A 12169-nucleotide genomic window follows, 5' to 3' on the forward strand; every position below is an offset into this window, starting at 1 on the left:
AATAAAAAAGCTCATTTTAAGGGCTTTACAACGTTGCTGTTAGCAGCCCTTGCTAAGCTTTTGATGTGTCATTCAAATTAATCGAGAGTTGTGTACGGATGTCGTCATTCATGGCAAAGACTGGGCAGGCGTTTCAGCCAATCAGTGAAGAGCGTGTACAGACAGAGCGGTTAAATTATCCAATCAAAAATTAGGACTCGGCAGTGGGCGTGACCCTCCCCGTTGTTTGTATGAGCCGACGCCATTTCGTGTCCGCTGGTTTCAAGGTGATACATTCAGCCAGCTGAACAGTAAGCGGATATTTACCCCCTCAAGTAGAAAGAGCGTTGAATTGTACTCGTTTTTAGTGTTTAAGCTCCCGGTGAGTATTTTTAAACGAGAGATTTTTTTTCATTTTTTTTTAAATTTTTTTCCTGACTTCGAAGCGTCTTTGGGACTTTTTGTTTTTTATTTTTATTGCATTTTTCCCGGCCGGTGTTCCCCGAGAGTGTGTTGGCTTTAGTGGCGTACATTTTGTGACTGCAGTTTAAACTGCGCATAAACTAGTTCTAAGTAGCTTTCACGGCAGTATTTTTTGCTTTTATTTTTCGGAAATTTTAGGACATTTTAAAGCCTGTCTTGCCTCTTTTTTGTTTTTGTTTTTTTTGTTTTACAGGGATGCTGTGCTGTTGTTTATCCGAATGTGGTGACATTTTCGTGGAGAAAAATTCTTCCAGGCTTTTCTGGACAGTGTTTCAAAACGGGTCGTCACTTTTCTTGGAAATACGTTTTAAAAAAAAAAACGTTTTCTCGTATTTTTCTCCCCACTTGATGCTTGATTTGCGGCAGTAGACAATGAGTGGTATTTTCTATTTTCTGCGTGACTTTGGCAGTGAGTGTCTCTCTGGATTGTCATTTTTCGGGCGAGATGTTTTCCCTCTGTGAGAACGTTTTTGTCTTTTCTTTTTCTTTCTTTCTTTTTTTTTTTTTTAGTAACATGAACAGTGTTTGTATGAATAATATGCACGTAGTCGACAGAGAATTTTCTGTAGCGGTGGCACAACGTTTTATGTGCAATTGGTAATTTTGATATGATTCTTTAAGTTTTTGTGGGCTTTGTAGACTGAGAAAGCCATTCACTCAATAGGAGTTCACTCCGAGCTGTGCAGCTGCAGGAGGCCTGCAGAGGGGCCTGCAGTGAGCTGCAGCCAGGCTTATTATTTCTGTATAAATGTCTTCTTCCTATAAATTATATTTGGCTTGTTAGTCGTCTATTGATGTGTGAACATCTTCAAATTGAATCCAGGTTTTGTTGTGGGAAGGCAACGTGGAGTGATAATACCCCTCCCCAAAATGACCAAATACCTGTTTTGTGCCCTGCTGTACCCCCACCGCCCCTGTCCTCTGGAAGTGTCCTTGAGCAGGAGGGACACTGTTCTGCAGCTGACTCTTTATTCTAAAGACTGTTTTGTAGTGGTGCAGGACCTAGACGCAATTACCTGCCAACTTAGACATTAGACAGACTTAGACAGACATTTATACCTGTGAGCTCGTCAGTCTGTCTTGCTCTGTAATAGTCACCCAAATGCTAGTCGGGAGTGTGTCTTTTTTTGCCTGTCTAGTAGTTTTCCTACTTCGTTCTTCACTTTCCACTTCCTGCCTCACTTTCGATAATTGTGACGGGAACTTAACCCGACGTTTTCGCTCAGCGTGAGTCATACAAATGTCTGTATCTCCACACCGCTTCAGCTAACCTTACCGATTCTCTGTTGGTCCAAAACAATTACTTTGAAAGTTGCGGAAATGGAGAAGCAGCCGGAAATATAAGAGAGTAAATACGCTGCTACCAAACGGACCTATCGGAGCTCTCTCACTCTGCTTCGCCGCGGCGCATAGCTACATTTCCAGGGGAGGTGCGCGTCATTAGCTGCATTTCCATTACGCCTTTTCACAAGATAAAAGCGATATTTTTGAAATTGTGTTAAAGTGCAATCGTATGTATTTCCATTTGGTGTTTTGCGAATGAGCTGTAATCACCTTAAAGTCTTGTCTCGCGATATCCCATAGTTCTGTTTAGGGGTGGACGATATGGCAAAAATATCATATCACGATTTCGATTTTTATCACGATCTTAAATTGAAAAATGAAAAACAGACAATTTAGTCCAAAGAACCTTTCTTAATAGATTTTATTTTAAGTAGTCGCAGTTTTGCCTGCATGTGCAAACAATCAAGGTAAACAACAACAACATTCTAATAAAGTGCACTCTTGGTGGCCCCTCGCTGTTTGGCTCTCAGCATATTGTTTGGGATGCTTCCTCTTCAAATGATTCGCAAGTCGAACCTGTTCTGTGCACAGAACATTTGCCTGCACTTCATCAGTTGAGGAAAAGCCAAACAAATTCCATATAATGGAAGTGGATTTAGTGACCAACTCCATTTGTCTTTCAGCCATGACTCTCCATGTGTCTACTGCTACACACATAAACAAGGAGGCGGGTAAGAAAGCGCGTCACTGCTAATTCGCTATGATTGGTCGGTCAGGTTGACGACGTAATATGTCTGGCGCGTCGGTGCATCAGCATAGAACTGCAATTTATAGAATGTGTCCTAGACAATCCTACGATCTCTGCAGTTTGACAGATCGTCTTCACGTTGTAATCGTTCACGATTTAATATCGTCATATCGCCCACCCCTAGTTCTGTTCAATTCTTGTCACGTGAGACTTCACTTTGAGGAAGATGGGCTTCAAATGAACTGGTCACATGACCCCCTGTGTCAACTCAAGTGATGCCGATGACAGGTTAATACCTCATGAGAGCGTAAAAGTGTTTTAGCCATATTTAAGAGTTTTTCCATTAGTTATTCCATAACCAGTTGTTTATTCCAATATTTGGGTCGCGCGGTGCTAGTCTCTGCATAGGTGTCTCTGTTATCGTCACAGTCTCCAGTCAACTTAATGCAACTTAAAGTATAAACCACTGTTAACCCCCTGTGAGGAGTGCAGGTTGGGGGAAAGAGTGGCGAGCCATGAGTACACTTCAGAACTGGTAACCTTCAATAAGTGCACTTATTGGTTGATGTTTGCTGTAGAAGATGGAACACAAATGTCCCCCCCCCCCCCCCCCAAAAATAAAACATTATCTGGAGCAGTTTCAGTTTCAGGCCAGTACCAGAGCACTGAATGTGCATGAAATTATAAGTATTTGTTTTTCCAAACCAACCTAGTTCCATTAGTGTTTTTGATCTGTGACTTATTTTCAAATAAATATATATAACCCAGGGAGCCCTGGTTACTAAAGTTAATCTCCTCAGTCCATAAAGTAAATGTAAAGTGGTGTTTGTATTCCAGTGAAGGTATTTTTCTTTGTTTTCTTGGCGAACAGGCCATAAATGTGCTAGCTGTGATACAGTTTCTTGCTTTAGTGTTCACTTTTCAGCCCCACAGGTCCTCCCCATATGTTGTAACAATGAAAGAGTTTGAGTTCATCTTCAGAAGGACTTCTTTTCTAATGTCACCTTTTTTGTTTCCCCCCTGTTTAGTTTTTGAAGCCACTTTTTTCAGCTGCGACGAATCGTAAGTTGGTCTTAACCCTCTTTTTTTTTTTTTTTTTTTTTTGGATTTCACCTTCAACTTTTGCATCTTTTTTTTTTTAATTATTTTAAATATTCCACTTTTGCTTTCACCCCTTTTGTGACATGCCACATGTTTCTCTCCCCTTTTGAATTTAGATTAAATAGCATGTAGTGTTTTTTTTTTTTTTTTTTTTTTTTTTTTTTTTTTTGTTTTTGTGCTGTGAAATAAAAAAAAAATCACTTTCAACCCAATTTCAACCCTGGTGACCTCCAAAACGAGCCTCCCACGTGTTCCTAGTTTTTCTCGATTAAATGCTTCATGTTCAGTGTTGATTATAAGAGGCCCTATTTTTTACTTAAGTGTTCAGTAATACTTCCCTCAAGGCTATCATTTACAGTCCTTATGTTAAGCACTTTCTCTTACAAAGGCAAAATGAGTGTTTTTTTCTGCCTTTGCTTTTTACTTTTATTTTTGTCAGTGTGCATGTTTTTTAATATAAATGTGATCTATTACCCTCATAAAGGGATCTTTTAAGAGGCTCTTTATAATAACAATAATGTCACAATGATCATCCCCAAGTGTTTGCCCATTAAAGCAGCATGCGGATGAATTGCCATTAATTACTAATTGACTCAGTAATCACTAAGCACTGATTTGTGTACCCCCCCTCAAACAAATGCAAGTATTGCCACTACCTCCCTCCCCCCATCATCATGTACTCTGAGCTGATTCAGAAACAAACGATCACATTACAGTTTACTGCCTTTTCTCTCTCCATTTCCTGAATATTAAAGAAATGCTCCATAGATGTGACACATCTGTCCCCGCTGCAAGGCTGCTCTTCCGGTCATCTTCTGTCTTTTCTGTCTGCAAGCATGAGTCCTGAGAGCTGCTGTCGCAGTGTCTTCCACAGTTGAAGCACAAACATTCACTCAGTCATGTACACATAGTTGTGTGTCCACTTGCAAGCTAAAATAGAACATGCAGATTTCCAGTAAACATTGGTATAAGGCCCAGATGAGGCAAACAATAAGGAAAGTTCCATTGAGTTCTTTTCATTTGTGATGTCGGTGGCTACGGTAAGAATTTAGCCCCATAATTAAGTCCCTTCATGTGTCAGAATTTTGAGATTGGAATCAAAATAGCAAGGACATAACACTAACGTGCAATCAAATATAGCATGCCTGCAGTGAACACTACCTTTTGAGTTCTGACTTGCTTGTTGTTGTTTTTTAAGTTGTTTAATGGCAGACTGCAACGTCGGTGCAAAACCACAGAGAATTTAACTCCCTGAAGCACGTTTGGCACGCGCCGAGCAAATGCTAACGACACCGACGACGTGTAACTCGACGAGCGCTTGCCTCAAAGACGTGTAACGGGATCTGCACGGAACAATATTGAAAGATGACTACCGCGCTGAATCAGCACCTCTTCCAGTCCAAACAGACAAATTCAAAGAGGTCGACTCCGAATTAGCCACTAAGAATCAGTTGTGTTTATAAACCCTGGGGCATTCCTGCTTTGACCCCAACATGCCACGAAGAATTAGAAACTGAGGCGGCCTGTGGTCACACCCAGTGTTGTAGACACCCTGTCAGCCTGGCCAAATCATTTAGAGGAGGACACGAAGCCCTGGCTGCACAGCGCTGCTGCTGCAGCTGCAGACCATGTAATCCCCTGCTGGTAGCTGTCGGCCAGAGAGGGAGACAGTGTAGCCCAGTTGGCAGCAGGTGAGCTGCGGCTTAGCAACAACTCAAGTGGCTGATGAGGAATCAAACAAGTAAAGGTTGAGGGCAAAAAAACAAACTGTATAAACAGTTTATTATTATATTTTTTGTTTATTATTAAAATTCAGTAAAGGAACACATGTATTAACGTACAGCTGATGGGTGAATATCACCTTCTAGATTATCCTTGGCTATGTGTCACTGTATCATAGCCTTCCCTTGTTTGGCATTTCTGTTTATGAGACTTTCCCCCTACTGCAGTGTTGCATAACTGCAGCGCTAGCAAGCAATGCGACAGTGATCCAGAAACAGTGTGGCTGTTCTTATTAACGCTAGCAACGGCCGCATGAGTTGGTCCTAACACCAAACACGGGTTATGTACTGAGTATATTCCACATCAGCAACAACATTAAAACCAAGTAAATAACACTGAACATCTTGTGACAATTCATTGTTCTGCTGGGAAACGTTTGAACCTGGTGTTCATTTATGTCAGTGTTGCTGTGCCACCCGCCTAGACTAGACCAGGAACCCCCACCCCGTAGAAATGACACATCCTTGATTTGCAGCAGCCCGACACACACAAAAACAGTTCAAGAACAACTCAAAAAAACATGAAGCACAGCAAAAGACCTCCAAATTCACTAGATCTGTGGGGTGATCCACAGAGGCCCCTCCCCTCGACCCACAGGACCCAAAGGCCCCCCACTAACAACATCCTGTTACCAGACACCATCTTCACGAGGCCCATGTTCATTCTCTGATGAGTCCCAACTGGAGGCACAAGATTGAGATTCAGATTGGGAGACCTACACAGTTTTAAAAAGGTAGTCATAATGTTATGCCTGATCAGTATATGTCAGTCAGTCATACAGTCAGCATCTTAGAGGGTGGGAATATTGTTTGCAAAAAATAGTATCTAAAAGTACTTGGACAAACAAAAATTTTATTTAATAGCCTCAGACTCATCTCTTTAAGGCCTAGAAGACGAGAAGATAAAAGTTTCTAGATTAGGGCGTGGTCACACGCAGATAAACTGTAAAGAAAATACAATGCACTACTTGTTTCTGTCATAACCATTTATCCCACAGGTTTTTTAACTGGTCCACGCCCCGTTTTTCAAAAATAACCACCTCCCGAACCAGCCCCCCACGTCCTCCTTTTTTAAAGCCATCCTTCTTGGTTTTGCCAAAAAGCTTTTTTGGAGGTGTAGTTTCGCCCCGCGGCCGCCGTCTCTCATAGTTTGTGGACGACCCTCTTCTCTCCAACAGAGTCAGGCAGACAGGCAGGCAGACCTCCACCGAGCCGAGTACAGACACCATGGAGTGAGTGTTGGCTGCTTCACGTCCCGATGCTTTCTGATGTGTAGTGTAGTGTAGTGTAGAACAGCTGAAACCACCCGTAGTGTAGAAGATAGAAAATTGGAACCACTACATGTGGTTTATCGGTTATGTCACATATATGACGTCATTTCTGAATCAGTAAATTCTATATGGTCTTGTTAATGTAAATTAATCCAAGGTGTTAAAGATAAATCATTAAGAAAAAATCAAAATATTTCTTATAGGGCTGCAGATTCATGCATATTGGACTGTTGGTTGCACAAAACTTCATATTTGGTGTAATGACTCAAAAGCTCAACAGTTACAGTTCTACCGTGACTTAAAGCCTATTGAAGAGCGTTGTTAACATTCACGTGGACCTTGCAGCACAGATTATTTACACGTCATAGACATTTTCACAACACCTGTTTTTCTACCACTTCCAATATTCCAATATCTCCCAGTTGGTCATCGTCCTCCACCTCCTCCAGCCTGATGGCCAGCAGCAACGTGACCAACAAGACGGACCCGCGCTCCCTCAACTCCCGCGTCTTCATCGGCAACCTCAACACCCTGCTGGTCACCAAGGCCGACGTGGAGGCCATCTTCTCCAAGTACGGCAAGATCGTCGGCTGCTCCGTGCACAAGGGCTACGCCTTCGTCCAGTACTCCAACGAGAGGAACGCCAGGGCCGCGGTGGCCGGCGAGGACGGCCGCATGATCGTGGGACAAGTGTTAGGTGAGGATGGGTGATTGAGTCTCGGTACGTTCGTTTGGCTGCTTGTCAAATGCAAACGGGCTGCTTGTTCCAATTTGCTGCCGATGCTACATGTTAAATCTGTCAAATTTATAGGCACACATGCTTTCTGGTGTTGAGCAGGGAAAATGATCACTGCTGCACAGGCAGATGATTGACAGCACATTCTGTCCAACCTGTGCTCTGTTGCTCTTGTCTGGAAAGCATAAGACATAGTATACCTCTGTAGAAACACCAGGTGTATGAGCTGACTCTACTGTAGGACTCTTTTGTCCACTAAACACCTGAACGCTGCTGCCCCCTAGTGTGAAAAATGCGCAGTGTAAAATAGCCGTGATGAAAGGATTAAACACCTGCTTGTCATTTGAGAGATAAGACATGAAAACAGCTGTTTACGATCTAGTTGTTCTGACCTGGTTCTACACGCAGATCAAAGTAAATGTGTCGATTTTGTGAATGAATGCTACCAGGTAGAATTAAATCCTGCGCTATTCTTCCAAAATAACACACCAGATGGAGGGGAGTAAGTGATAAAAGTGTGTCGAATGATGTTTCACACATTCTGCTCTTCGGCTCCTGTCATCCGCCCTTCCTTACCCCATTGTCCTTCCTCCCCCAGACATCAACCTGGCAGGCGAGCCGAAGCCTCACAGGTCGAAGACGGTGAAGCGATCTGCTGGAGACATGTACAGGTGTGTAGGCTCGCAGTATTCAGAGCGCTGAGGATTCAGCAAACAAGCTCTCAGTGTGTTTTCTCTAGTTCATATTCCCACACTATCCCTGTTCTCTCCACAGTTCATCTTTTGATTTGGACTATGACTTTCAAAGGGACTACTACGATAGGTAAGCAGGCCGTTTAAGAGTTTTTATTGTTGCATAATGGGCCTGGGTCAAACAGACACACTGACCTATACTAAACCTTTTAATTAAACCCTTTAATAAATCAAACATTCACCCTAGAATCTTTTTATTACAATCGAATCTAATTTAACCGGATTAAAGCAGTGTTACAGCACCATCTAGTGGATTAAAAAGGGAATTGATTTTGTTATTTTAATCCCTTAAAGTTCATCTGATCTATAATAAAAGACATGTAGTCAGTGTGTGTGTGTGTGTTTACTGGCGTAATATTCCCATGAAACACTGAGACACTGTGCTGTGGAAATTATAGTGATGTCCGATTTCAAGGACTCAAGGAAACTTTACGTCATTCCAACAACATAAACTACGTACATGATGTGGAGCAAAATTAAGCATTGAGGCCTGGTTTAGCCAAACAACAACATCTAACAACAATATAAAAGTATAAAAACATTACTATAATTACTATAATGAACAATATTTACATTAAGTATGGAGTAAGTAAATTTATATATAGTTTAAGGTAAATTTATGTATAGTTTAAAGTAACTTCAAATATAGCTTAATCAATCCAGGTTGCATGAATCGATATGTAAATAGTCTATATTCCAAGGTTTTACTTTATTATCACTAGTAAATCATCGAGTGTTCATCACTGTCTCAGAATGTACTCCTACCAGTCCCGGGTGCCTCCTCCCCCGCCTCCACTGTCCCGCGCCGTCATCCCCTCAAAGCGTCCCAGGGTGAGTCTGAGCGGCGGCGGAGCCAGCCGACGAACAAAAGCCACCTTCCCCTCATCCAAGAGCAGCCAAAGGTCTTCACGCACAAGTAGGTTCACACTGAGTTATCAGCTTTTACTGCCATTCAACCTCCTCGTCTAACGCCAAGAATCTTAAAGGCGATCCGTTCGCTCACCGCCCCACAGTGAAGGCGGACGATCTACAGACCATCAAGAGAGAGCTCACGCAGATCAAACACAAGGTGGACTACCTGTTGCAGAGTTTAGAGCGCATGGAGAAGGATCACAGCAAGAAGTCAGGTGGGCCCTAATGAAATTAAGTTAATGCAGATACAAACTATATAAAAACTAAGATGTGACATATGTTCTTTTTACGTGCATTTAGTCGCCGGTGTTCCATTGTTTACTAGAAGCAGCATCCGTCAGCACCAGTGTCAAAGGTGTTTTCACAAAGTTCCAAGATGTGACTCACACTGCACCAAGATGACTCACGAAGACGCACGTTCACATTTCAAATATAGAATATTACATCCAATGTACAGTCAGATTTCCTGGTATCAGCTGACCGGCTCCAGCAGCATTTAGGATGACGCTACATGTTTATATTGGGTGCCAGACAAATAGATCTCCCTTGTAAAGTTTTTTTTTATATATATATATACTGTTGATCCTCACTAATCGTGTTCAGGTTTGATTCTGTGGCCTCGGGTGCCATTAACTCATCTGCGTCTCTTTCTCTCTGCATCACACCTTCTCACCATCCACCCAGAGACGAAAAGCTCCAAACCAGAGTCTGGTGAAGTTTCCCCCCTCCACTCATCTACCTCCAGCAAGAAGGAAGACAGCCTGAAGAGGGACAGAGAGAGCCAGGACCTGAACGACTCTGAGGAAGAGGAGGAGGAGGAGGAGGGGGAGGAGGGAGATCTGCTGGAGGATGAGGATGAGGTGAGATGAAACCTAAGGGGATAACAATACAGAGAAAACTAGCGAACATTCCAACGACAAAGATAAGTGTCTTTATGTAACAAAATGCTGAAGTCATTGGTCTTGTGTGCTCTTTTCCCTCTGTGCAGAGGAAAAGCAGAGGGAGAGAGGAGGAGGAGGAGGAAGGCGAGCAAGAGGAAGGAGAGGACGACGGCGATAGCACCAATGAGTCCTGAACATGACACAGGCAGACGAAACACACAAACTGAACACTACACAAATGTACACAGTGGTCATACGCTCATATCTGCTGAACCGACTGGACATTTATATACAGTGTATCGTACACGTTGCGCCTCTCACACATACATCATTTTATTTCAGGTCAGTAATATGAACACATTTTCTTTTTATGTGGACATTTCCTGCCACTCTGAAACTTTTGGGTAAAGTTTAAAACGATGGATGCATGAGGATACATTTAATTAAGATATTATTTGAGCTATAAGCGAGTCCAGCTTAAAAAATGAAAGGGAAAAATAGAATCCTCTATAAGTAATCCTGTGTTAACAAAAATAGTGTCACTGGAACCACAATGTGCCCAGGTTTGGGCAATTTGAACTCTGAATTTGATCACATTTTAACCTGTCCAGCTACTGTACAGCACCCTCCTGACCAACAGGTGGCAGCAAACCACAACCCCTCCCCCCGGCCACCTCAAGGACTTACCTCTGTTGCTCACAGAAAAAGAAAAAAACAAACCCCTTCTCCTCCTGTTTGCCAGGTAACCACACACACACATCATGCCCCACCACCCAGTTTCCTCAGATCAAGTCCTCGCTGCCCTGAAAATACTTCTGTTGTGTTGTAGGTTGCATTTCAACCTTAACTGACCTTGAGTTGTGTAACGCAGTGATGCTCCATGTTCACCTCTTTGTTCCGTTTCTCTCGACCAGCCGCTCTGGTGAAAGTAAATAAACGTGTTTTACAATTCGGAGGTTTTACGAGATTTTCTGAATGCACTCATTTTCATGACCGAGAGGCTGCGACGCTGCGATGAAGCCACGTTGATGGAATGAATTGAGTAATTCTGGGACGTGCAACAAGCAGGGGATAATCGTGCTCTTATTTTGGCGGCACAGCTCCTGTAACACAGATGTAAACAGGAAGTATAATGTTGCAGAGGATTCAGTTTTGCTGGCCGTGGGCTTTTAGCTCAGCTATTTTTATTTTACGTACTGGTAAACACACGCAATGTAATGGAAGCCCAAGTATTTGTTTTCAACACTGAACCAGAGGGAGTGGATTCATTTGATACTGAAGGGTCTAAATAGTCTAATAAATCTCAGCAAAGTTTGGGAATTTAGTACAGAGTTATTATAGTGTTCGAGTACAAAGTAACATTTACAATACACCAGGTATTTTTATGTATTTTATTTTAAATGCACAATACTGGCTACGGTTTTAGCAAATAATTGTTCATTTAAAATTGTGTAACCACCTCAATCAGATTGACACAGGTGGTGAAACCACTTTGATCAATTTCTCAACAGGACCATATTAGCTCCTAATAAGAACATGTGATCTGATGGTTCCTCTCCGGTTGGATTAAATCCATCCATCCACCAAAGACGTTAGAATAATCTCGTAAAGTCTTGTCTCGCGATTTCCCATAATTCTCTTAAATTCTCATCACACTTTGACTTCACTTTGAGGAAGATGGACTTCAGTTGAACTGGTCACATGACCCCCTGCGTCATCTCCAGCGACGCCAGTGATGTGGAGACGTAAATACGTTTGAAATTGCGATATTTAGGTTTTGCGCATTTCTAGGGGTAACTGGTGTAGCTGTCCATTGCTAATTTAATTTTTTTTAATAAAGTGTACTTAGATTTGTTCCCCACCTAGTTTTAGTTAACCATTAATAACCTCGTTTTCACGTAATTGCACCTGTAATATTCAGAAAATAAATTCCCCTCAGTAATTAGACTAGACTTCAGAAGTTAAGATGAAACTGAATCTGCTGCTTGTTTGTCCACAACTCAATAACCATCCACCATCTTGGCGCATCAATACCCAGCTTCCGCATTAATATACATTATAGCCCTGGGAGTCTGTGGACGACTTAGGGCTCCGTAATGAATGAGGAGTAAAGAGGAAAGTGGGCTAATCAATAAGCAGCCGTCTGCAGGCTGAGCTGTGATTAACGAGGGGACAAAAGACAGGCAGAGCTGGATGGATGAGGAGAGGGTGGGTGGTTGCATGGATGGATGGATGGATGGA

The 12169-nt window shown here is 42.4% G+C and overlaps 1 protein-coding gene across 9 annotated transcripts; it reads left to right on the forward strand.

The window, feature by feature from the left end:
* The first annotated feature begins 236 nt into the window (after positions 1 to 236).
* LOC124995745 (heterogeneous nuclear ribonucleoprotein C) lies at positions 237 to 10879 on the forward strand. Of its 9 annotated transcripts, none has more exons than XM_047568419.1 (10): positions 237 to 361; positions 3523 to 3556; positions 6555 to 6608; positions 7070 to 7344; positions 7982 to 8054; positions 8158 to 8205; positions 8888 to 9051; positions 9122 to 9262; positions 9732 to 9907; positions 10036 to 10879. In XM_047568419.1, exons 3-10 carry the CDS (start codon positions 6604 to 6606, stop codon positions 10120 to 10122), a joined length of 969 nt encoding a protein of 322 aa, XP_047424375.1. In that variant the 5' UTR covers positions 237 to 361; positions 3523 to 3556; positions 6555 to 6603; the 3' UTR covers positions 10123 to 10879. The 9 variants fall into 9 exon arrangements, with proteins under 9 accessions (XP_047424375.1, XP_047424416.1, XP_047424392.1 ...); XM_047568436.1 differs by having other exon boundaries at positions 257 to 361; positions 6491 to 6608; XM_047568444.1 differs by lacking the exon at positions 237 to 361 and adding an exon at positions 4351 to 6110 and having other exon boundaries at positions 3541 to 3556; positions 6491 to 6608.
* Positions 10880 to 12169: the final 1290 nt, after the last annotated feature.

The sequence above is a fragment of the Mugil cephalus genome, chromosome 1 (genome assembly GCF_022458985.1).
Source record: "Mugil cephalus isolate CIBA_MC_2020 chromosome 1, CIBA_Mcephalus_1.1, whole genome shotgun sequence".
Taxonomy (NCBI): domain Eukaryota; kingdom Metazoa; phylum Chordata; class Actinopteri; order Mugiliformes; family Mugilidae; genus Mugil; species Mugil cephalus.